Source organism: Copadichromis virginalis, linkage group LG6 (assembly GCF_057382275.1).
Source record: "Copadichromis virginalis isolate Kocher_CV1m ecotype Utaka linkage group LG6, C_Virginalis_male_GT1.1, whole genome shotgun sequence".
Taxonomy (NCBI): Eukaryota; Metazoa; Chordata; class Actinopteri; order Cichliformes; family Cichlidae; genus Copadichromis; species Copadichromis virginalis.
The window spans coordinates 40,038,918-40,065,116 of NC_140623.1; the positions used below are offsets into that span (position 1 = coordinate 40,038,918).

General features: G+C 41.4%; 1 protein-coding gene across 3 annotated transcripts in view; it reads left to right on the forward strand.

Moving 5' to 3' along the window:
* Positions 1 to 23,294: 23,294 nt before the first annotated feature.
* The window catches only part of rptor (regulatory associated protein of MTOR, complex 1), a 199,813-nt gene continuing 196,908 nt past the window's right edge, over positions 23,295 to 26,199 (forward strand). For 2 of the 3 annotated variants that reach the window (XM_085460410.1, XM_085460411.1), the window contains exons 1-2: positions 23,295 to 23,732; positions 25,269 to 25,443. In XM_085460410.1, the coding sequence (XP_085316536.1) occupies positions 25,276 to 25,443 (168 nt within the window). In that variant the 5' untranslated portion in view covers positions 23,295 to 23,732; positions 25,269 to 25,275. The remainder of the gene's footprint in view (positions 23,733 to 25,268; positions 25,444 to 26,199) is intronic. The other variant, XM_085460409.1, reaches the window with a different exon arrangement.

The following is a 26,199-nucleotide window of genomic DNA, read 5'->3' on the forward strand; positions in this document are numbered from 1 at the left end:
TTATAAATTCTTCCGCATGCCTGTATGCAGATGAAATACAGGACTAAATAATTTGGCTTTGACCTTCAGCTCTATGATCTACTTCTTATAACATTGTTTTATTGACGTTCGCACACACCGGAGGGTCGTTCAGTAACTTACGCCTCTCTTACTAAAATCCAAAGTGACATAAACAAACAAGGCGTTCCACTGGGCTCTGAGCTAATCTCATCATAATTCTCCAAAGCCTGCACATTAACGCTCTCGCTATGACAGTGCTGTTCATCAAGCTGCTTGCGTTGGCCTCGTTGGACTTGCTCCAGAAACAACATTTTACCCCATTAGGCCTTTACCTGGACAAGACTGAGGCCAAAATAGGAGGGAGGGGATGTTTAGTCTTCAGCATAAGACAGACTGAAATGATGGTCCTGTTTTTATTTTTAGAAAATAGGTTGGGAAGAGGGCGATGTTTCAGGTGCTAGATGAGTTTCTGTTTCCAGTGTTGTATTGGGCAGAGGGATTTTAAAGCGTGTGCTTAAAACAAACTACAACAAGAGCAAAAACAAAGCGTCTTGATAGGGTGTTGGAACCGCCCATGCAGGCAGAACAGCTTCACTGCCCTCTATGCTTTATTAACCGTCCAATCTCTAGAATAAAAATCTCTAAAATTGGACTTCTACACTAACCACAGTTTTGAACCGTGATGAACACCATGTTCAAGCAAGTGCACATGGCAGCAGGACAACCGAGGTCACAGATCTATGATTGATTTTGTAATCATATCAGCAGACCTGGAGTCATATGTTGCAGACACTTTGGTAAAGACAGGAGCAGGGCTGGAGGACAAGGTCAAGGGTGGATGCTGCACAAATTTGTCTGGTAGAAGTCCTAGTGTGGAAGATCTTTAATTCCCATCTCAGACAGCAGAAACAGGGAGCATGGGTGCTGGCTCCACCATTTGCAAACTTTTTTTTAAAATGTCATCAGGACGCTACAGCACAGAGCAAACACCATTGCCACAGACACAGCTGTCAGGGAAACAAAAGAACATCATATCAAGAAGGACTTGAGTAAATGTTGTTATCAAAGCTGGACATTTATCGAAGCTGGGAAGGCACCAGGAGAGAAGGACAACTGCTGCCTAACTGAAAACCCTCAGTGATCCCCTATTTGTTAACAGTAATGCATTTTCTCTAACACAGAGTCTCTGTTGCATTTAAACCCCAAAACACGCTGCGCCAAAAATTGGTCCACCCTGAGGATCAGGTCCCCCAACACAAAAAGAGTAATAAAGTGTACGCTGTTAAGTTCCAGGAGGATTGCCAGGATTTATACATCGGGGAACCCAAACAACCTTTGACTAAGCGGATGGCACAATACAGAAGAGCTAATTCATCAGGCCAGGACTCTGTAGTCTATGGACACTCTTTCAGTAATGGGGATGTACACATCCTGGACAGAGAGGAATGCTTGTTTGAACGAGGAGTCAAGGAGAAAATTTACATCAAAGGGGAAAGACCATCTCTGCATCGAGCAGGTGAATGGTACTCACGGCCACTGATCAGTGGTCATGATCATTTGCATATTAACGATCATGAAACTGACCTCACAGCCCATTGTTAGTCAGCTGTGCTGGTTTCAGTCATTATGCAAATGTACTGTTTATACGGTTGGGGAAACCTGCAGTCAGCTGAGACTGAAGAAATGTTTCTCCCCCACATCCAGATGAACAGAATCAACTTTTGGGACAAAAATTATAGTTCAATAAAATTGTCAAGGGACAGAATGGATGGAGTTTTTTCATCTATATCTCAACATCTTGTTTACATCCACATGTGCACATTTTTCCTAAAAAAGATTCAATAAGAGTTTCAAAACAGCACCAAAATGAAGAGTATGTACGAGGGAGGCTTGCACCTTTATTACAGCTCACTGTATTTCCCCTCACAGAGGTCACTTTTTCTCTGCTTTTTAAAATGTTACAACTCCAAAGCTCACATGCTTTTAAATCTAACCCACTTTCAAGTGTACGGTGGCATCATCCAGGTAGAAATAAAAATTTAGCCTTCTAAAATTTTACACAGTGCCATAATGGAGCAACAGTTCTCACAGCCTTAAAGACAAGCTGAAGCACTTAGTGTTTAGTGGCAGAGCAAGGACATCACTCTGTGGGAGCAGGTGTGTTTTAGGACTCAATAACATCGTGAAGATGAAACCCTGTAAAGCAGAAGGGTTTGAAGTGGAAGTGAGTAATAGGGAGAGCGAGCTCTCTGCACATCCCCTCTCAATTATATCAAGTGACCAAAGTATCTCCTTGTAAACTACAACATTTTCTGCCCTAGCCTTCCTTTGTGCTGGGTTATTTCTCCCCAGAGGAGATTAAATTTTGACTGAGGTTGAAAGGAACCTAGTTTACAGAGAAGGAAAATAGCGAGAAGGAAATTTCATCAACACTTAATTTAGGAGAGGAATGAAACATGGCAACAATAAAAAAAAAAAAAATGCAATACCTGTTTTTCCTTCGTTACAAAATTCTTTCAAATTAAAAGCTTCTTAGCAATGTTGTTTTCTGTCAAGTTGGTGTACAAGTTTGCTTTTCTTAAGTGTGCATATTTTTTCCAAAGAGGAACTAGGAGCTTTTATTATATATCATACCTCCGTAAGGAGATCGTTATCTACACTGTGAATTAAAACAGTGTTTTACATTCATATTTGGTTTGGCTGGATTTTTCTAGTCTAAATTATTCATGATGTTGAAGCAACGCTTAGAGATCCCAGCGTTGTACCACACGGTTTATTCATATACAGCAAATCAGCCGTGGCGTTGTGCTGCACATGAATAATATATATGCATAGGGTTTTTGATGAGTGCTACTGTCAGCTGTAGGCACGTTCAGGCTCAGAAACCTCCTGCTTAATAGCCAGAATGTCTCATTAATTCTCGGTACAAATAAAGTGAGATCTCCAGATGCTGCTGCTTTTCATTGGAAATCACACATTTAGGGAATAAACCATGTAACAATCCTTTTTAGCTAATACATGCCAGTTCTGCTTAACATTTCTCACATTTTACACTTGCGCACAGCATGTCCTGTTAAACCCTCCAAGTTCAGTAAATGTACATTTTCTCTTTATGAGCATTTGAGGCTTCCAGTGAATACAAGTGAGCCAGAGCCACCTGAGTGTGTGAAGCAGCGTCTCCTGAATCAGTGTGATTCGTTGCCTTTTTGTAGCTTTGATGTTGCACATAAGGCCACTTGACATTCTCCCTCCTTCTTTCTGAAGTGCTCACTCTGAAGCCCAGAACAGAGGACAGCTGACTGCTTTGTTAGATGATGCATGTCTCATTAGCCTTTATTGCAGCCTGCCAGGCACAACTTTATCTACCAATTCATTTACCTACAGTCACATACAATTCTAAGGTTTTATGAAAAGAGCATACTAAAAAAAAAAGAACTCATTTGGTCCCTCGCAGGTCTTTAAATTAGCTAAATAGAACCTCAGATGAACAGTATGAGGTGACACGCTGCAGTGTGCTGTTAGGTTGAAAGAAGAAGTGTGTGAAAAACTAAGTTCATCCTATAATTCAGTCATTTGTAGCACCACATTTAGCTGCATTAACTTTAATCTTCTCTGTTTGACTTTATGAGTCTCACACACTGTTCTGCAGGAAATTTGGCCGCCTCTTCTTTTCAGCGATGCTTTGGTTCGTTGAGATTTGCAGGCATTTATTTATGCACTGCTCTCTTGAGGTTCCGCCACAGCATTTCAAATGGGTTGTAGTCTGCACTTTGACTAAACCTTCACAACATCCTGATTCTTTTCTTTTTCAGCTGTTTTGCTGCAGATTTGCTGCTGTGCTCAGAATCATTGTCCTGCTGCATGGCTTAGTTTCAGCCAGGCTTTAGCTATCAGACAGCTGGCCTCACATTTGACTCTGGAATACTTTGGTATAGAGAGTTTTTTTTCCAAACTTTGGTGGACAAATCAAAGTGGAGATGTTTGCACAGTGCAGACATTATTCCAGAAGTCTTGTGGTTTGTCTGCAGTTTCTCTAAGTGTTGCACGGTCTGACACTGGGGTAAGCTGGGATGTTCACTCCCAGGAAGACCGCCTTGAATGTTTTCAACTTCTGAACAATCTTCATCACTGTAGAATCACCAACTTCAGATTGTTTAAAAATAACCCGTCAATCCGGTTATTAACCCATGATAATGCCCCGAATCTTTTGACTTATCATATTTATCCCCACCACATTCAGACCCATAACAGAGACACACACTACTCTGGTGTCAGTCAACAGCTGCAGGGTATCTCCTCTGGCACCATTTGCACAGGCAGGTTTAAACCATAGAGCAAATAAAATGAAAAATAAGAGTACCAAGACCGTTCTCAGCCAACTGTCACGGGTATGCAGCGACAGACCTTGTGTTTCTTTTTAGCGGTACCCAAGTGCAGACACTCGAGGCAGGGATAAGGTTTAACAAAAAACACACGGTTTATTGAAGGTAGAACACGAAAGTGCAAAATATGATAAACCAAAATCAACAGCTAAACTAAACTCGGACCTGACAATGAACGAAGGAAAACAGAGGACTTAAATATACAAAAGGGCAATGAGGGAAGTGGAAACACAGCTGATAAAAATAAATGTGGAGGAAACAAAACTAAACACACTGAACATGAACAAGACTATCAAAATAAAACATGAAATGCTGAGAAGAAGACTAACGCGAGCTTGACACAGGAGGAAAGGCAGATGAGAGCGGGAGCGAGGGAACACAAGAGAGCACACATGAAAGCACAACACAACAACGACGCAACACAGAAGACATGATAGACTTGACATGAAAACTAAGGACTAAACTCACTTTACAAAGAAATCAGAAAAACAACACAAACTAAAAATGCTGGGATGAATGACCCAGAACAATGACACCACTATTTTTTCTAGTGTGGAGATGTTTGTGCGCCAGTTTGCTATCAGAGTTGAGCTGTACTTAATTTCCAAAATTATCCCAAAATACAAACACGTTTACATGTGCTGTGTTCGAAATGTGCATGACATCTTGCTGAAATACAAATCCAGGACTGAATGATTGATTCAAATTACTTTGTTTCCCTTTGATTGTGAACATAGAACACCTGCACATTTAGAAAGATTAATTTCCTGACGTCAGACAGAACTGTGAATATATTAAGCTCTGATTGTCGAGTGTGAACCAGGCAATCATAAGAAAGGACAGTAGAGAAAATGGGATTGTATTAAATGTAAAAGACTAAAATAATTATTTGAAAGATGCACAGAATGACTGAGAATCACTGCTTTATATTCCAGTATATGCTGAATTGTTACCAATTTTTATATTATGTAAAGGTACAAACTGAAGAAATCTATGCTCATGCAGACTCACAACAACTCTGTATTAATGACTCTTCCCCCCCAACTGGTGACCAAAACCATGCCGTCAAACTGCCCCCCACAGCCCAACAGCGTTAGTCGATCTCCTCCCAGATTCATTTTCCCTTTAATATGTCACCCGTCTGCATTCATCCATCCTTTTATTGCTGCTTGTATGGCTTTGTTAGATTCATTCAGTTCAGTTGATGATTCAGTGCCCTTTCATAATACAAGCACCATCTCAGTCAGCTGAAGTGGTCTGTACTGCTTTGCTCTCAGACCCGAGTACTCCACTCCGCCTACACCTCTCACAGTGTTGGGGAAGGTGAGCCGCAGCTCACTGTTGTTCAGTGTTATGGTAAATGCTCCTCACGCTTGTTGTGTGAGTTCGTTCAGCTAACAAGTATGAACATGTGGCTCTGAGTGCTCATCGCTTGCCTGTGTGTGTGCGTGTGTGGGTCAAAGTTGCCTTTTCTGTGGATGCGACAAGTGCCAAACTGAAGTGGCACAAATCTTTCCACTGGCTGCTCTGTCAAATACAAAGTGACATCACCATTACTGAAGACATCACTTCAAAACTCAAGGTCACGGTCAATTGGCCCTTATCTCCCTCTTCTTCTTCTCCCACTCTCTTTTTCACGTGTGCATGCTGTCACGTTGTCTGTTCAGTGTAGTAATTATCATCCAGTATCCAGAAAATGGTGACGCCAGAGTTGTGTTGTTCCCAGTGCGAATAGTTGGGAGCAAAAATAATTCTAGAAAAATAAATGAACTTCCCCTGAGAGTGAAATATCATTTTTTAAACTGCTGATGCCAAATATCAGGTTCATTTTTGCTGGTCGGAGGACACACGATAGACACACACATTCATTCAGGTAACCGAGTGCTGTCTGATTTCACATGAACTCATTGATCACGGGGAAAAGGAGACATGTCTGGAGGATGTGTGCTCCATGATGCCTGCATACGGTCATGAATGAATAGGTATCCGTGTATGTGGTGATCGATTATCTTGTCAGCACAAGCTGTTGGCAATTACAGAGAAGCTGCATGAACACAGAGGTAATTCACACAGCCCTCAAATTATTGACAAAGCTGTTTAGTAGGTTTTATGTCAGATGGAGTCACATTTAAAATCCTGCCTCTAAAGTGTTTCTGTAGCCCAGGTGCCAAACTTCTGCGTGAGTGACTAAATGCTGCCGTAAAGATGGCACTGAATAATCCGTGTACATGCTTAAGATGGCTAACATATTTATACAGCACTATATTTGTTTCATCTAAACACTTCATTTTATGTGTCCATTCAATCCTCCTCCAGAAATGGAGAGGCCAAGTGGGCAGAACCTACCCAGGGCTGAGGGGCATCAGGGGGAACTGTGCGTCAGTCAATTCAGTTAATGTTAAAAAAACAATAGAAGGTGCAGTTGTGCTACATTTCACACTTACTTTCATCTAAGGCCATAATGTTTCATTTATTTAAATGCCTGCTGCCATTGAGTCTTAGTCCCCTGCCCAGGGACTTAAGGTGAACGAGGTGACGTCAGTTCCTCAATGAGGTGGGAGGAGCCAAAGATTAATACCTGAGAGGCGGACTCAACAAGGAGCTAAAACTCGGGGTCATCACATACGAGCTTAACTTCTTATCTACCTGGACTGCTGACACCGTCGAAGCTTAATTTTTCAGAGATGGTAAGTGATCTCAGCAGGGACAAAATACAACAAAATGATGGGTACCGGTATATAATGTTATGTGGATATATTACAGTAAGGTCTCTTTTGGGCTCCTCAGTGAATTTTTCCAGTGTTGCTTTATTTACTGCTGTTCACTGAAAAGTGAGAGAAAAATTCATTTTTATACAAACAGATTTGTTTTGTTTGTTTGTTCTTCCGGGGACTTACAAATTTAATTAATCAACATGTAAATTGCTTAATTTGTTATTTTTGAATTAGTTGATGAAGCATATCCCGTAAATCAGACAAAAAGGTGCATTTTAACGAAAACCAAAGCATTTATTTAGCCATTAATGTATACATTCATTTGTTAGTTACATTGTAATTTTGGTGAAAAAACTATGTGAGGTGCAGAGAAACATCAGAAATCAGTGTTTAACTTTGACCGTCTGGATTAATACAAGAATGGAGGAAAGTGGGGATTTTAACAGCTACGTACATATTTATGTGTTTGTTTTTTGTTATTATTGAAATTTTAAAAATGAGTTTTGTATAACTGCCCCCTTCAGGCACACTTAGGAACTACATACTCAAACTTTGTAGTACTTTAAAAACAGATGAATTTATTTTATTCATACATTAATTCACTTTCCTTGTAATGTTGGAAAAGACCCAAATGCAACTATTTGTGGCGTAAAGATACAGCAGTCCTACTAACCAAAACCCTATTACAGAGTCATTATAATATGAACATGAGCGTTTACATCGGGGTTAGGGTAATTAATTGAGTAATTCCAGTAAACGCGAGTGATTGGTTGAGTGAAATCCGGATGAAACGTTGGACAAAAGAGGTGAAAAGAAAGCCTGACACATTTCAGTGTTATGCAAATAAAGACGGGCCTCGTCCTTCAGCTCCACTGGCTCAGCGGTGCAGAAAAGCCAGGTTTTCACAGACTCGACGATTTCTTTCAAAGCAGCACATCCACTGACTATTTTCTTCAGCATGACCTGCACTGAAAGCCATGCTGACTCCCAGAACACCGCTTTCATCACGGCGCATGTGAGGTTTCAAGGTTTTTAGAAAAGAAAAAAAAAGGGTAGCATCGAAATGTGCTGCCAGGAGGCTATGAGAGAAGTTTGTTGGGTGATATTAACTACTTGTGAGTGCTTTAGACCTCAATTAACCCCACCCACTGTCTGAGAAGAGACAGACAGCGCAGATCAGTGCGCGCAGAGCTGCATCATGTGTGATATATTCGAACCTTGTAAATATCTAATGTAGATATGACGCCATTAAATAGTATACTATTTAAATAGTTTTCGTTCAAAAAAGCAACATTTTTAGGAATTTAATAAAAAGAAAAGGAAAAGAATTTTTTTCTAACAAGGACATGCAAGTTGAAAGTTTGTGATTTCTATTTGTTAGAGCAGGGCCGGATCAACTCAAAACAAGGCCCTAGGCAAAAATTAGCTTATGGTCCCCCCCATTATGTTTACAGTTCAAAATTGACTTGTTTGTAAGTAGTTGGTTGTTCATCCCAAATGTATTTAACAATCTACAAAACAATATCACAGAAATCACCCTTCTATGCAGCACATGGAGATAACAATGGATTTATTAACCCTTTAAAGCCGGTCAGAGCGGGCACGCTCCGTTTTGCGTAACTATTTTTAAATCCCTGTAAAACCGGAACCGCGTAAGTTAGCGCAATAATTTTTTTTGCATATGAAACCGGAGGAGTTGTACTTACATCTTATGCCATCAGCTTGTCCTAGGTCACGGTTTCCTTCTACATATAGCTTTGCAAATATTGCATAAAAAGTGCTTGCAGGAGTATCTCAAAAATAAAACTATGAAGACACTCAAAATAAATTTCCTGTTGTTGTAAACTATTTTTTGCAAAAAACAAAACAAAAACGATTTTCAATTTTTTTGTAGTTTATTGCACTTTTTTGCAATTTATGTAGTTACTATGGACTTAATGCATACATATTATTAAAATATGGGCTGTAACAGTTGTATTGATGTATAGCAACTTGAAATGCTCCCAAAAATGAATGGCACTACAGCATGTAAAGATATAAAGTAAGCTCTGGCGGCCTTGGTTCTATGGTAGGTCTTAAAGGGTTAAACACGTGTTCATTTGTTAAAATTAGCCCACTTTTGAATGAAACGGACAAGTTTCGGGAAAGTTAAAAAAAATGGTAGTGAGACCTGCTGTGATGTATGATTTGGCATCAAAAAAATAATAGGTGGTCATGTAGTGCAGGAGTATGTCTGTGAAGGTTCTGAGTCACCCAGGTCATCGTAGTCTAAGAAGCTTGGAAAGAAAAGCGTCTGGACTTCTTTAGGTTTCCTTGAAGGCGTTTCAGACCAGCCACACACTCGGACAAAAACTGGTTTATCCCACAGACAAGACTCCTAAGCACAAACTTAACAACATAGTGTTTGCTGTACAGTGTAGCGAGAAATGCTCAGACCTCTACATTGGAGAGACCAAACAGCAATTTCATAAACGCATGGCACAACATGGAAGAGCCACCTCGACGGGACAAGGCTCGGCTGTCCACAAAGGTCACTCTTTCGATGATGGACCAAGACAGATGGTTTGAAAGAGGAGTGAAAGAAGCATCTATGTCTGCTGTGAATGACCATCTTTGAACAGAGGCGGTGGCTTACAACACCAACGGTCTGGCATCAATAATCCAGTTTTGGGATCCTTCCCAGACGCTTTAACGCCCACTCACATCCTGGGCCGTTTGACCTCAGTAAATTACATGATAGGGTGGGGCCAGGTTTCACCATGGGTTCACCCTAAACCTTGGCTGATTGTGACCTAGACGAGTTTTCACACCTTGGATCGTGTGATTAGGCAAGAGGAACAATAGGGGCTCCATGACCCTCTTGGGGGCTCAAAATCTGAGACTCTCAACCAATTGCTCTTAGAACTGAAGAAGCTTCTCGGGTGAAACATCTTCAAAGAAACTTGACAAAGTCCAGTCGCTTTTCTTTCCAAGCTCATTAGACTAGTGCAGGAGTATTTACTATCTTTATTTTCACTAGATGCAGACATATTCAGCAAAATACTTCTTCAAATAATTTTTTTTAAAGAAATACTCATTAAAATTTACCAGCTGCTCTTTTTACCCTTGTTCTAACATCGGTGTCTGTGTGTTATAACAGTGTGGCACGCCTTTTCACTTGGAGGATGACAGCCGCTGCAGGAAGCGAAAAAGAGTCTGCTCTGTTCAGCCTGGATGCGCCCTTATCAAGGTAACGCTTGAGCTTACTGTCCGGGACACTGATTAGTAAAAGATCTGAGCATCTTTTCCAGCTGTGAAAATATCTAAATAAATAAAAAAGTGCAAAAAAAAACCCCAATATAATAACTTCATTGCTTTATACTTTTAAAATATAGGATTCATTAATATTATTTACTTCCAACAGATGCAGATAATATGTGACCAGGCTTGCACGACAAAACACTCTTTATTTGATTATTATTCTTTTTAAAATTCCTTTTTATTCAACACTTGTTGTCACTTTAACCTTATTCACCCTTAATTCTAACATGGACCTGTTTGTGCTGTTGCAGTGCGGCAAGGCTTTTTACTTGGAGGACAATACCCGCTGCAGGAAGAGGAAAAGAGTATCCTCTTGTCAGGAAACCACTGGAGCTGGCTGTAACAAGGTAATAGCTGCTCTTACTGACTGAGACAGAGTGGGCATTCTAAATTCAGATAAATCTGGAAAAATAAACACCCATGTGGTCTTAGAATAGAAACAAATAAAACAAAGTCATTAAATTTGACACAATCTGCTCTTCGCTTCTTCCAGGTCCAGGATTTCATCCCAGAGGCCAAAGCTTCCAGTTGTCCTGACCTCCATCAGGTCATCACTGTAACACAACTGAGCACTGCTGCTCTGACACCTGCGCAGACCCAAGGATTCGCTGAGCCATCGACTACTTCTCCTGTCCAGGATCTATTTCCCACTCCTCAGGCCTCTCCCACTGAGCTGAGCCCCGGTGGTGTCCTGGAGCAGAGGGAGACACCTCTGTTGATCCATGGATACACCGTAGAAGAGTATCAGAAGATCTACCACTCTGTAGTGGATGATATGCTCAAGTAAGTTGATTTTTATTAAAATAATTAAAAATCTGTCTCATAGATACTTTACCCAATTTAAATAGAAAATAAGAATAATGGGAAATTCCTCTTTATTTTTTGTGAAAAATTAACTAAGACAAATTCTCTCATATTTTTTTCAAATCTGAAACAATAAATTTGTGTGTGTTCCTGTCTTACAGATATAAAAATGGGCGGCCCCGGCCATATACTGTTCAGCTTGGCCGTATCATAAAACAGCGCCTCTGGGAGAAACTTAACTGTCCACAAATTAGTTTACAAGAGGGTGATAGTGGACTACTGATGGTCAGTGAATTACATGAAGACGAAGTTTATCCTCCTCTTATAGAAGTGGACATCTCACATGAACCGGATCCCCGGGAGCCTTCTCGGGGGAAAAAAGCAAAACATTGCTAAATACAAACATGTAGCAAAAAATCAAACTGTAAATATTGATCAAAAGACTCAAAAAGACTGAACTCAGCTGTAAATATTAAACAGACACAGGCTTGACCTTGATGCAAGAAAAAACTCTGGCACAAAACTGAACTGCGACCTCTGACATCGAGTTACATCTCAGTCTCCACCTACAGCAGCAAACTCCACATTCTGCCTCATGCATCCTGAACTTTAAGTGAACCCAGCCTTCCATCAACATCTTTCAGGAGCCAACCACAGCCTCAGTTTTTGCCACTTCCATCCAGCAGCCTCCGAAGCCTGACCCAAAACCTGCGGCTTCTCCCAGTGCACAATTTCCACCTTTGTCTGCAGCCGCAGTTGATTACAGCAGCTTTATGCCACCAGCTCAGACTCAAGCCTTAAATGGCAGCATCCAGCGTGAACCCTGATTCTTGCAGTCTTTTCCAACAATCCTCAGTCTCCGCCAGCAGCTGCTGCCTGAAGGCTAAAACATCTGCCTGAAGATTCAGATAGTCTGTCGCAGCATCACAAACTATTTCAGATCCCTGTCCTCCACCTTCAACCTCCAGGTGTAACTACAAGCTTCTGTGCCATCTGAAGCTTGAGAAAGTGTCTGCAGCATCTATACATTGTGCAGTTTCACCTGTAGCCTTTAGAAGGATTTTTTTTTAATGATGTTCCCTCTCCCTCAATGTAAAGGCTCTGAAAGCAAACAACACTCTCCTCTGACCGTCAGCCTGCATCCCACATCCACTGAGTGTGAGATAACTTTTAAATGACGACAGCGTGTTTAAGGTTTTACCTCGACATGATGAATATGTAATGTGTTTTCACTTTTTTTCTGATATGATGATTGGATGTTTTTAACCAAACATCAAGCTGCTGCCTGGGCTCCCCACATCACTGAGCAGACTTGAAGTCTGGGGACCAGAATTGCAGCTCGAGGAAGTGGACAACCTGCTGTGTAGCTCAGCAGACATATGTACAGTCTCTGGGGGAAAATCACTGCTCTGGGAAGCACTCACTCTGCAACCTGTAGTGATAATCAGCATAATCATCTCCACTTTCTTGAGATGTTTTTTTTTTATGTGGAAAATGTATTTTGCAAATAAAACAATGCGTGTGAAAAAGAGTTGTAGTTGATTTTCTTTTCTTTCTAGTGCATCAGGTTCAAATATTGTTTGCATAAGACTACACACTATGTACACCTAAACTGACATGGACGGGCATATTTTTTTTCAACTAAAGTCAGAAAAGGATTTTTGATTTTCTTATATTATATTGAAAATATGTTATGTCCTTGTGTTGTATTATTAGTCGGGATTTAGTCGAGTTTTATTCTAGTTTTTGTTTCATCTCTGTCTCCTGATTTATGAGTCTTTTTCTTGTCCTCATTGTTTTACTTTTAGTTACACCCATGCTCTCATCTCCCTTATCGGTTCTCATGTGTTTTATGTCCGTGTCAAGCTTGTGTTGTTATGTCTATGTCTCAGTGTTTCCTGTTTTATTTTGAAGAGTCTGGTGTTTCCATGTTCATTGTGTTTTGTTTTGCTTCGCCTGTGGTGTTAATCCCAATCAGTTGTTTCCCCATGTGTTTCCACTTCCCCTGATCACCTCCTATGTGTATTTAGTCTGTGTATTTTCATTCAGTCTTTGTCAGGTCATCCGTTTTCCTCCCTCCATGTTACTTCAGGTTTAAATTCTTTCATGGTTCATGTTTCCTATTCATAGTTCCTCGCATGCACCTGTTCAGAATCATGTTTGTGTAACTTTTGTCAGGTTTTAGTTTTAGTTCTCGCCCCCTGTTCACCTTGCTTCGTTTTTGTATTCATGTTTTTTCAGCCTAATAAACGGCTCGCCTTTTGTATAAACTCAGTTCCGTCTCCTTCCGTGTCTGAACCTGGGTTCTCCTTCTCACTCTCACACAGTCAGCTTCATCCAGACTGTGACAGGATCTGGGTTTAAAACAAACTTAATGAATTAACAACCACATTATAATAACAAAGACTACAGTCAGAGATCACGTCTCACACTGAAAACTCTTGTGCTTCTACGTTCTCCTCCCTTTGCCTCCCTCTATCATCTGTGTGGGTGTGCTTGGCATTACTTCTTCTGGCACCGGTTAGCTCACTTGCAGCTCATTACCACTTACCAACAGTATTTAACTCCAACTCTTCTCTCATTGCTTGTTGCTCCTTTAGTATTGCAGTGAAACTCAGGCTGCCCTTTGATGTTACGCTTCTGCAACTCTGTGAAGCTGTGCTTACCTGCCGTGCCCTCCTTCGTGCTAGATGGCTCCCTGACATGCTAGTCTGACGGCTCTTGCACTTGATGAAACACTCCTGCAAAAACCAAGAGAAAAACTGTCAACTGGAAACAATTCTGAAAAATTCTACTTGTTTTGGACCTTCAGAGAATTGGCCTGTGCAAACGTGCAAAAGAACAATTCTTCATTCCAAGCTTTGAATATTAAGGCTAACCTTAACTCGTGTATTTACCTGATTGTTCCTATTAAAGAATGGTGAATTATTTCAGTGTGCCCTGCCAGTGAGTTCTTGCTAAGCCATGATAAAGTCTGTGGGTCTTGCAGAGTTACTGGTAGCTTGATATTTTTTAATCTCTGCCTGCTCGCTCCTCATTTGGTAAAACATTCTCGGCCCGTGTCCACCTGCCTATGGCATTAATTTAGGAGGGCATTTTAATTATACCTCCTAACCAAAACTGCAGCAATTAGTCCAAAGAAATTTAATTAGAAACAATATTGATTATTGATGAGGGGGCCTTGTCTTGCATATAGTAACCACAGTATTTGCTGAGTCTTGGTCTATTTGGTAAATGAAAGAGATCAGATTTCAAAAACTTGCATTCTGGAGTTACTCACCTGGTTATTTCCTGCAATCAACAGCCAGGAGTGAAAACAGTCATTAGTAGCAGCTCTACTCTTGTCACCAATTTGCCACACCCTGCATGCACCCCAGAGTCTATGCAGCTCTCATTTTCAACATGCAGCGAGGATAAGCCACTATGTGCCTGCAGCCTCCAACAACCAAAATAATAACAATAAAAAAATAATCTGATATCTATGTAAATATCAACCTCCTGTGAGTATCATTTAAAGCCCACACTGAGGCAAACAGTGTGAGCCTGTCTTTCACATTTCAGTTGGGGACTTGATGGATTTACAATTCATATTCTCAGAATTATGAAGCCTGAGACTCACTTCGGAGCTGCTCAGAGGGTAAATACTGATCATCATAATGCAACTTAGAACAAAGCATTAATCACTGTAGCTGTTTTTATTGATGTGCTGTAAACTTGTCTTAAACAGCAATAGATGCAGGATTAAAACACTTAAAAAAAAAAAAAAAAAATTACTCATATTTTATGATTTTGATGTTTTAGTAATGCATTTTAATTCTTGTTGAACTTGATTTATTAAAGTGCTGGGCAAATAAAAAGGTTTCTGAGGGACAACATTTCTCTAAAATATGACTGCAGACGAGCCAACGATCGATGCTCCAGCACACCTCTCCTCCTTCACAGGAGTCACCCGTATATTGACATCATATTCGAGGATCACATGATAGCAAAGCTTCCTCCTATGAACACTCACTTACTCAAATCTATACATTCATTAGTCTCTTTTCTCTCTGGTCTTGTAGAAATCAATCTGTGGAAAAAGGATTATAAGCCTTTTCCTGCCCCAGCCTTATTTGGCACCAGCTCCCGAGATCTAGCCCAGTTGATCATGTCACCTTATTCTCTACATGGCAGAAAAGCACATGAGGAAAAAGTAGACTAATCTCCTCTTTTTTTTCTCACCACCATTAGATATCAGTCATTCCAGGGTCCCAACCTCTATCACACCTGGGAGATTGGATTGGTTCCCCCCTGCAGTGGACACTGTGGCTGAGAATCAGATATACCTATGAGTTTCTTGCACACCAGATTGCTAGTGCGGTAAGCCAAGAGGCCATAGCAATGACTGTCGCACTCGCGAATGCAAAGACAGGGATATTTTCATGCTCCATCCATCTGGTGTAGCATTTTCATGTTTTCTGATGAGCTGACAGCCCAAAGAAAGCTGTTAGTCATCACAGCGCGGCATTGTCTTTTGTGCCCAAGACAAACCATGTTGTGCTTGATTAAAGTCATCAAGGCCTCAGAGCAAATCTATTTGTTGACTTAGAACAAACTGATAAACATGTTGATTGTACTCCCTCAATTAAACAGCTCTCAGTAATGTCACGACTGACTGCCTGAGTGAGTACGCAGACTACTGATTTTTTTCTCTTCCACGAGGCTTCTTTCAAAAACAAACCTTTAGCTCCCGCTGTTTGAGAAATGAGTGTGAAGCTTTACAGCAAAAGGATGTTTGGAACAAATCATGTGTGAAGACGCACTGTTCACCTGACTCCTGCAGGTGATGAGAAAAGCAAGGCTGTGCGCACCAAACCTCATTATTTTGTTGAACAAGAACAAATAAAATGAGTGTTTCGTTTTAAAGACACGCCTGACTTTAGAACGACCCGCAGTTGTACGGCAAAAATGACCGTGTGAAAATAATGAGACAATGTGAAACTGCTTTTTAACTAATCATTTAATGTTCAATCCCAACTTTATTAATTCACTCGTAGCTTGATGTCAGCGTAATTAAATGTCCAAAGCAGGCAGCTGTGTTTAGCAGACAAGCTCTAAAAACTCATGGAGAATATATTAGACTTATTTCTAATAAATATTACTAAAAATGAATGCAAATGCTGCTTTGTAGCATTTTAGCAGCTCTCTGTTAAAAATATACATTAACTGTGTTGTGACTTGTATATTTATATACTGCACTTGGTCACTTTTCTGTGAACACGTGGGTTTACACTTGGAGGAAGAGGAGATACAATCATGGTCCGGGCAGGCCTTCCCTCTTCTCAACTCAACTGATTAACACTCCAAAATTACCACACTCCTCAGCGACAGGAGCACTTACAAGGTCTCGAGGCGAGACCCCACAGCAGCTACAAGAAGAAAGTAATTCATTGTCTATAACATCTTGAAAACCTGAGGCAGGGGAAGCCATATCAATACCCCAACAATGCTACACCCTGTATATATGGACCTCCCAAGAATCATTTCACTAGCTGAGCCTACGTCCTCATTTTGACAGCATTTTAATAGGTAAAGGTGAATGCTTGGACATGAATTGAGCTGCGGTTTGGGGAAGGCCTCAAAGGGGACTGGCGACGGCTCCCGGGCCTGGCAGATCCCCATGTACTAAATAGAAGTGAAGAAGTCAAAGAATTGAAAACAAGGAGGGAGGGTGGGGCACGTAGACGAGAATGAACAGCTTGCAGAACTAGGGGAACCTATATAGATGAGAACCTATATAGATGAGAACCGGAAGCAGCTTGTTTTTGGAGGCGTGGTCCTGCTCCTGAAATTCTGATACATAATCTCCAAAAAGAAGGAGTCCCTTTCTGACCCACTGTTACCAGTATAAACTCATCTGCTGACTCCAGGTTAAACCATGCAGTCATGTGATGTTTTTTTTTTCACTTTTTAGGTATCAAGGCAATCAAGGCAGTGGATGCTGTCAGGAAACCACAACAGCAAGACAGCTCCTCAAACCACCTTCACCCCTGTTTAGGTTTGCACCCTGTCGGACCTCTGCCTTACCATCCCATATTTCAGATACAATGAGGGTGTCTACTGATAAAAACATGCATGTGCCATGGGCTACTGATTGTCACCAACACAGCCAACCTTTAAGCGAAGGAAGTGGAAAGTAAAGCTCTGGGCTCTTTGATAGGGACAAGACTTGGGTTCAGCTATGTCAGCGTCGCCTGGGTTAAAATCAGAACCCAAGAGGTCAAGTCCTTCACTTGATGTTTTTCCACTGAGTGGATAAAAACATCAAGTTCACCACAGAGGATACAAAGGAAAAGGTTACCATTTCTGGAATGTGCTGTGTTCATTTATATAGGGTGGAAGCCTCAACAATGAAGTTTACCTGAAATCCACACACAGAGACTGATGCCAGCTCTTTCACTCCCGGCACCCAGTGGAACACAAACAATTAAAGAAATGTCAGATAACAACCAGGGAGAAAAATACCAACAGACAAAACAACATTACAGATTTGTTAGAGAAACTCAGAAGAATTTTCTCCAAGCATGACATTTCAGTGCACTTCAAACCCAGCAACACCCTCAAACAAAAACTGTTTCATCCCAAGGACAAAGCATCCAAACAAAAGCTCAACAAGCTCGTATACGGTGCAGTGCAGTGAGGAGAGCTCTGACCTCTTAACAGGAGATACCAAACATCCACTCCACAAAATATGGCACAACACAGATGAGCAGGACAAGACTGAGCTGTACATCTACAGCAAAGGACAAAGGTCGCTCTTTTGATGATGCCAAAGTTCACATTTTGGGCTGAGAAGGAAGTCTGTTGGAGAGAAGAGTAAAAGAGGCCATCTATGCTCGCTGTGAACGACTATCGTTGAGCAGAAATGTGGGCTTACGACACCGGCTATCAGCTACCTACAACACAGTCAGAGAGCCCCAGACATTTCAACCCCCATTCACAGCTTGTGTCATGTAACCTCATTAGCTCATATAATGCTGGGGAGGAGCAATGTCTCACAGTGGTTTAACCTGTCAGGCCCAGTGGTGGCAATAACCGCCTTTTTTACACCTCAGCTCACATCACAACTCACATGATGAATAGGAGTGTAACGACCCTTAGAATCACCTCCAAAGTAGATAGCCCCCCACTAAGGGTTTATTATCTGGGACTTTCCACCAGTTGTTATAGAACAGAAGATGCGTCTTTGATGAAAACCTAAAAAGGTCCAGCTGCCTTATTTCCGAGTTCGCGAAAACACCTGGATAACCATGAACGTGCACACAGAACTAATCTCTAAGTTAAACTAATATTTCAAAGGCACACTGCAGGGAAGCTTATTGATACAAGTAATTAAATATTAAGGAAAATGATTGAAAAACATGACTTTACAGCATTGATCAACAATTTCTTACAAATAACCAAACATTTACCTTTCATCCATCATATCTTGACTGTGACATCAATAATTCAGCAATTTGTGTAAAAACTGGAACTTTGAATTATTCTCCTGAGCCGAGTTATTATTTATGTGAATTTTCACAGTTGACTTAATTTTTTCAATTGTGATTCTGAGACCAACTTAATGAAAAATAACAGAACTTACAAAGGTAACAGATTTTAACAAGTGCTGATTTACATTACATGAGATGTGGCATTTGTATGCTTAAACAAGCACCTCTCCCCCCTCCATAGAGCCATCACCACCTTCAAACACTTCACCTACAACACCCCCCTCCTCACCCCACACAAAGGAGGATTTCACACCACCTCCTCCCACCACAACTCTTCATATTCATGAAGCAGGTGTGAGGAAGCAGTTTAAGAGTCTGAATGCTCAAAAGCTCCCGGCCCAGACGGTGTGTCTCCTGCCACCCTCAGACACTGTGCAAACGAGCTGGCCCCAGTGTTTTCTGGCATTTTCAACTCCTCACTGCAGGCATGTCATGTGCCTGCCTGCTTCAAGTCCTCTACCATAATCCCTGTCCCCAAGAAACCTAGGATCACTGGACTAAATGACTACAGACCCGTGGCTCTGACATCTGTGGTCATGAAGTCATTTGAGCGCCTGGTTCCCTCCTATCTCAAGACCCTCACGGCCCCCCTCCTGGACCCCCTGCAGTTTGCATACAGAGCCAACAGGTCTGTAGATGACGCCATCAACATGGCCCTACACTTCATCCTGCAGCATCTGGACTCCCCAGGAACCTACGCCAGGATCCTGTTTGTGGACTTCAGCTCTGCCTTCAACACCATCCTTCCAGACCATCTCCGAGACAAGCTTTCCCAGATGAATGTGCCTGATCCCATCTGCCGGTGGATCACTGACTTCCTGACGGACAGGAAGCAGCACGTGAGGCTGGGAAAGAATGTCTCGGACTCCCGGACCATCAGCACCGGCTCCCCTCAGGGCTGTGTTCTTTCTCCTCTGCTCTTCTCCCTGTACACCAACTGCTGCACCTCCACCCACCAGTCTGTCAAGCTAATCAAGTTTGCAGATGACAAACAGAGACTGCAGCGTGTTGTGCGCTCTGCTGAGAAGGTGATTGGCTGCAGACTCCCATCTCTGCAGGACCTGTACACCTCCAGGACACTGGGGCGTGCAGCTCGGATCTCAGCTGACCCTTCTCACCCTGGACACAGTCTGTTTGACCTGCTCCCCTCAGGCAGGAGGCTCCGGTCCATTCGCACCAGAACCTCTCGCCATAAGAACAGTTTCTTCCCCTCTGCTGTTGGACACATGAACAATAACCATATGACTGTTCCCACCACTAACACATGACCCTACGCTGTGTCACTGCATCATTCCATGTTTGGCACTGATCACCACCTGCACTCATGTATATATCTATCTACTTAGCACTTTTAATTCTTATTCTTATTTTTATTTTCATGTCTATTTAAGCGTAATTTATGACAGTATGTTTGCACTGAAGCACCGCAGCAATTTCCTAATGTTGTAAACCTGCTCAACATTTGGCAATAAAACCCTTTCTGATTCTGATTCTGATTCTGAAACTGCCTTCAGTTTAGAAGACTGTGTGATCAGAAGTTTGATGCAAACATCCAGAAAGCGTCAGTCATCATAAAATGCTGCAATAAATGGGCAACCTGCAGTATTCAATGGGAGAAACCTAATAATTATGAATTGCAATAGTCAAGCCTAGAAATAATAAATACATGAACTAATTTTTCAGCATCACTCTGAGACTGTTTCTAATTTTAGAGATATAAGCATTGAAGGACATATCCTGGTCGAAAATGTGTGGCCAGCATCTGGTTAGACACCATGTTATGGATGTGTAGCTTATGTATGACCACCAGTTTGCTATACTGGTTTAAAAAGCACAGCTAAAGCCAGTCTAAATGGCTGGGTTTGGGCACATTTATGACTTACATATAACACAACACTCCTTATGAACTAGCTTAAGATTCACTTAATCTCACTGAGGGGTGATGTGCACATTTTCAGGTTAAATAAATCTCTCATTTACAAACATCTTCTTGATTTTGCTCCAGATTTTCGGTCTGGTTTATTCTTTCTGCTTTAATTATTCTTGAAATGTGTCTCAAACGGCACCAGATTCCCTTTGTGGAACACTGAGTTGATTGGGGATAATATAGTGAGGCATACACATGTGCACATAAAAGTCCTGCCTGCAATCCACACTGCTTATTGGGGTAATATCAGTGCAATGAAATCCAAAGAACTCTCTGCAGATCTGTGTGGTTACACTGTGGTGAGGCAGAGATCAGACCAAGGGTAGAAAATCATTTCTAAAGGTTTGAGTGTTCTGGGGAGAATATGGTCTAAATATTTATGAAATGGAAGACATTTGAAACCATCTGGACCTTTCCGAGAGTTGGCTGTTGGGACAAGCTGAGTAAACAAGCAAGTAGAAAGTTGACCAAGAAATCAGCCTGCCAAAAGGATGAGCATCCCAACAGCTCGCTGTCAGTCACTTTTACAGCAGTCAGATAGAAGCAAGTTTTAGTCTCTCAGAAATTGTCAGACTGCTTTCAGTTAGTAGTTCATACTTTCCATCCAGTTTGGTAACACTTGAAAGGGAGATTGGGATAATAATAATAATAATAATGGATTGCATTTATATAGCGCTTTTCAAGGCACCCAAAGCGCTTTACAATTCCACTATTCATTCACTCTCGCATTCATACACTGGTGGAGGCAGCTACGGTCGTAGCCACAGCTGCCCTGGGGCAGACTGACAGAAGCGAGACTACCATATCACGCCATCAGCCCCTCTGGCCAACACCAGTAGGCGGTAGGGTAAAGTGTCTTGCCCAAGGACACAACGACCGGGACAGAGAACCTTACAGTATGCTAATAAAATCTATGCATGTAAACTTCACACAGAAAGGCTCCAGCTTTTCAGCTGGCCAGCTGTTTAAAAGCAGGAACCTTCTTGGTGTGGGATGACAGTGGGATAACCATTGCGCCACTGTGTGTGGATTCTCTCAGACATACATGTAAGGTTAACAAGTGATTCTTTCACCACCCATGACTCAGAATTGGATGAGTGGTTTAAAAAATGGATAATATGGTTACTGGAACCCTGTAGATTTCAGTGGTTGGTGCTATTTCCCCACAGTAAGAGGGCTCTGAAACTGAGCCCTCCTGAGGATTTTATTTGTACAGACTTTCGATGTTTTCAAACTGTGACTAAATGGGTTTTCTCCAGGTGCTCTGGTTTCCTCTCACAGTCCAAAAACATGCCTGTTAGGTTGGTTGATTATTCTAACTTGTGTGCATGTCACTGGTAATTTAAAGCACACTGATGACTATTAAGCAAGATAACTTCTGTATAAATGTCAGTCCATTTCAATAGTATTGACGTCCTACTCATACAACAAGTCAATTGATTGTATTGTATTGTATGGCTTGTGGTGTAACAACTAAATTAATGTTAGCTGGCACTGATTAAAAAAATAATGACATTTAGCAAATGTCCCCTTAAGTGACAGCAAAATATCCTGAAATAGTTTCACAATTAAAACAAATACTTTGGTGTTTAGGATGAAAGGAAGGAAGGATCCATGTCAGTGCTTTTCCCCACTATCGCTGAATAAATAAGGCCACAAACCTGTGTAAGTGTATTCTTTTTTTGTTTGTTTGTTAAACCTTTTCCCTTTAATAAGGAAAAATAAGGACATTTGGTACAAAAATATGGACCAGATTCACCGGCGCTTGTTAAGTACACCCCTTCAACTGTTTATGAACAAAAATATCTAATCGACCAATCGCATGGCAGCAATTCAATACATTTAAGCCTACTGGAAATAATTGGTGTAGCTGTGGTGAGATGTATTTAACCACGCATGTGGTACATGTTATTTCTGTAAGCTAATAACCAAGCAGATAACATCACAACCTATTTGGGATTTTATGAAGTCATATTTTAATCTAAATTTGTTACTACAAACTACATTAAACGGGTAGTTGGAAAAAATATGTTGGGGGGGGGGAAAAGTCCTTGTTTCCAGACCTCCGTTCTCATTTTAAAAATAACAAAGCACCTTTTCTTAAATAATGAGATTTGTTTTCTCAAATGACGTTGTAAAGCACTTTGTCAAGCTGAAGTTTTTCTTTATTTCTTTGACCTTTACTGTAAATTGAAGACGCAGAACATAAAGTTCAATACTTATAAAAAAAATACTACAATTAAATTCAAGGGAAAAATGTCAGGAGAAGAAAGAAAACCAAAACCATAATAACCTCGTTTTCTTAATTCCAAAGCACCTTTTCCTAAACAGAGGAACTTCCTCCAAAGGAAGCAGCAAAGCAAACCACATTGTCAAGCTGAAGTAATCTGGTGACAGAGCAACATACGGGAGGAAAAAGTCATAAAAAATTCTATGTAAGAAATAAAATTTAAGATTTAAGAAAAAAACCCCCACAAAAAATGGCCATTATCATTTTAAAAAAGTATTTACAAAATCGTAAATGCTTTTTGGAGGCTGCCGTGAGTACGTGTGTTTATATTTTGGTGAGTGACGCCAGGAACAACAGCTGTGACGTTTCACAACAGCTTCGCCGCCCCAACAGTGCATTCTGGGTTCAACTCAAGATGGCTGCGCCCTTGCAGAAGTGCTGAAGAAGTGCCTCTTCGGAGAAATTCCCGGAATTATTTGAGATTTCCTCGAAGACCGTCGCTCGGAGCCGACTACCAGGGCCGCTGGTACGTAGAAGGAGTCCACGCGAGCCCAGTCATTGATAAGTGCGGCCGCCGTTACGTGTGGCTGTGGCAGACTGTCCGTGTGAAGATGGGCCTCGCCTGCAGCCCCTTCCCATAGCGAAGAGCCGTGGGGAGAGGAGCCGCAGATTCCCCTGCAAACACGCGCCCGTGCAGCTCGGATTTGACGGCTTTGACTTACTCTACAGGCTCTGGACGCTGCCCTACAATTTGCTGACCAGGATTGTGTGTGCGACCGTGTCTGTCATTGTCCGGAGAAGGAGAGCTTCCACAGCCCGGGCTGATAATCCCACCGCACCAAGGTCTGCACCTGCACGCTTCGCTGACACTCTAGGTGCCTTTTCTGCACATTTGATCGGTCTCCTTATCTCTGTCACGCGTGTGTGGTTCAGAGACTCGCTTTAAAAAGGCTTTAAGTGAATATTACTGGCCTCGGTGCAGTCTGACACCTGACAGCAGAGCTGTTACATTAGCCGCGCTAGTTTAGCTTAGCTAGCTGGACTGGACTGAGCCTGCTGCTCGCCAGCATCCGTGCAGCCAAGTTTAACACAGCTGGGCCGTTTTAGCACGAATGCAGAGGCAGTAAAGATAAAAACCCATCGACCTCCTGTCCCGTGGCTCCAGCTGTAGAGCTGAAACATCTCTACAGCTGTTGCTTTGCTACAGAGTCAGGCAGCTAGCCTGTTCAAATAAAGTGGAGGAAGCCAGATGTGAGTGTGTTTGGTTTCAGTTGCTGTTGTGGGTTTCATTCAAACAGGATTCACAGCAGCAGATTCACACGGCATAAAAATGACTCATAACCACCATCCCATGACTTAAAGGGCATAAAGTGGAAAAGTCAGCTGCCAGTGTTGATAATCAGATTATTATCTGAGTGTAGAAACAGTCTGCTTGGTATAGCCCATAACAACAGTACAAGGAGGGATGGAGCTGTTCTTACTTTATCGGACAGTAGCAGGTACTCTGGCTTCTTCCCACAATGCTTGTTAAGTGTTTTAGTAATTATAAATTGACTGTGTTACCCCTGCTTTGTAATGCCAGCTTGGATAAACCCTCACCAATCCTGTATAGGAAGCATTTAAGAGGACGGAACTTTATCAGATGATTGGTGATCCATATTGACAAAGCAGACTTTGGCCCAAAAGAAATGGCTTGTATCTGTGATGATAGCATGGCCAAGAGGGACAAACATATGCAATAATGTACAAACAGGGGCGGCTGCCTCTCAGGTCACGTCTTCATCCTGTAGAACTTCAACAGCTGCACAAAGAGACGTGGATCGAAGTCATGATGCTTAATTTTTTTATACTTGTGCTAAGATAATATAATGAAACGTTTTATTACTGAAAAAGGAAGCAAAAGTTCTTTTACATGTTGTTTAAACACTGAAGACGTTTGAATGAATAAATTCATCTAAATCTGGATCTAAGTCTCGAGCTCTCTGAACAGGCCTCCTGCAGTTATCTGACAGTGCGCTTTTATTGCTGTTTAAATTTTCCTATGAATATCTCAGTTGGTAATCAAAAATGTATTTAGGATTGCTTACATCTATTGTGTATATATTCTGTTTTTACTTTCTTTCTTTATTATTTATCATCCATTACTTAATAAAATAGCTGCACAGTAGCACATTTGGCTGCATCTGGACTGGAAATGTCTCCAAATTATGTTTTAAGATTTTTATTTATTTATTTTTGAGACTAATGTCAATATCGACTATATGCAGCAATTAAATGGCTAAAGTGAGCCTGCCAATCTTTTTGTGGATACCCAGTAGCTACAGCCAAAGACACTTCAAAATCAAACCAGTGACATTAACATGAGCGCTCTCCCAGCAGGGCCCTGATGAAAATGGACTCAGACTTGCTTCATTCACCGGCTGTGGGCCTCGCTGAGGAAGAGGAGGCCGATATGAATGACTGGAAACTTCCCTTGGCCTTCATGAAGAAGAGGCACTCAGAGAAGATTGAGGGCTCCAAGGCCCTGGCGCAGAGCTGGCGGATGAAGGACAGGGTAATTTCTCTTCTCCTCCATGTACAGGAGTAAATCAAGAGCCTGAGGATGTTTCCTGTGTGAGCTCTGCTTTGAGGTCACAGAGGCTGTTTTTCCTTTTATCTCAGCTCATAGCGACCTGTATAGCTGCATTTTCATGCTCATATATCTGATGGGACTGTTAGTTTTAAGCAGGAACCAATAAAACAGGAAATCTAAGATTGTTGATTTAATTTAATGAGTTTTGATGCTTTAGATGTAGCTTTAGAAAGACTGTTATTTTTAAAAGATAAATATTATAGTATGTTTTTTTTTTTTTTCCCCCTCTAATCAGCAGTTCCCACAAAAAGATCAAACTCTGATATCATCTTTCATGTAACGTATTGATTGAGCATTAATTTTTATCCTAGAAGGATTTCTTGTGGTTTGTAACTACAGCAGAAAATTCCTGCTTTATAGGACAGGGTGGGTCAAATGGTTATCCACGGGGCCAGTTCTCAAAAATTCAACTCATTAAAAAGACAAATCAAATTCCTTGATGCTACATGCTGTGCTTCAAGAGCTTATCAGTCTTTAAACAGCAGCAAATCACTGGCTACCCTCGTCTCTATTACTCTGCCAATTCATTTCATTCTGCTTGATTACCAGCTACCAATGCTACGCTTTCAGGGGGAACCTAAAAGGGTTTCCCACATGAATGGTCACCGTGTGTTTCAGCTCCCATAAAGCTGCCGTTTGATCCACTGCAGTGCTACCAACCTGATTATTTTATCGCCT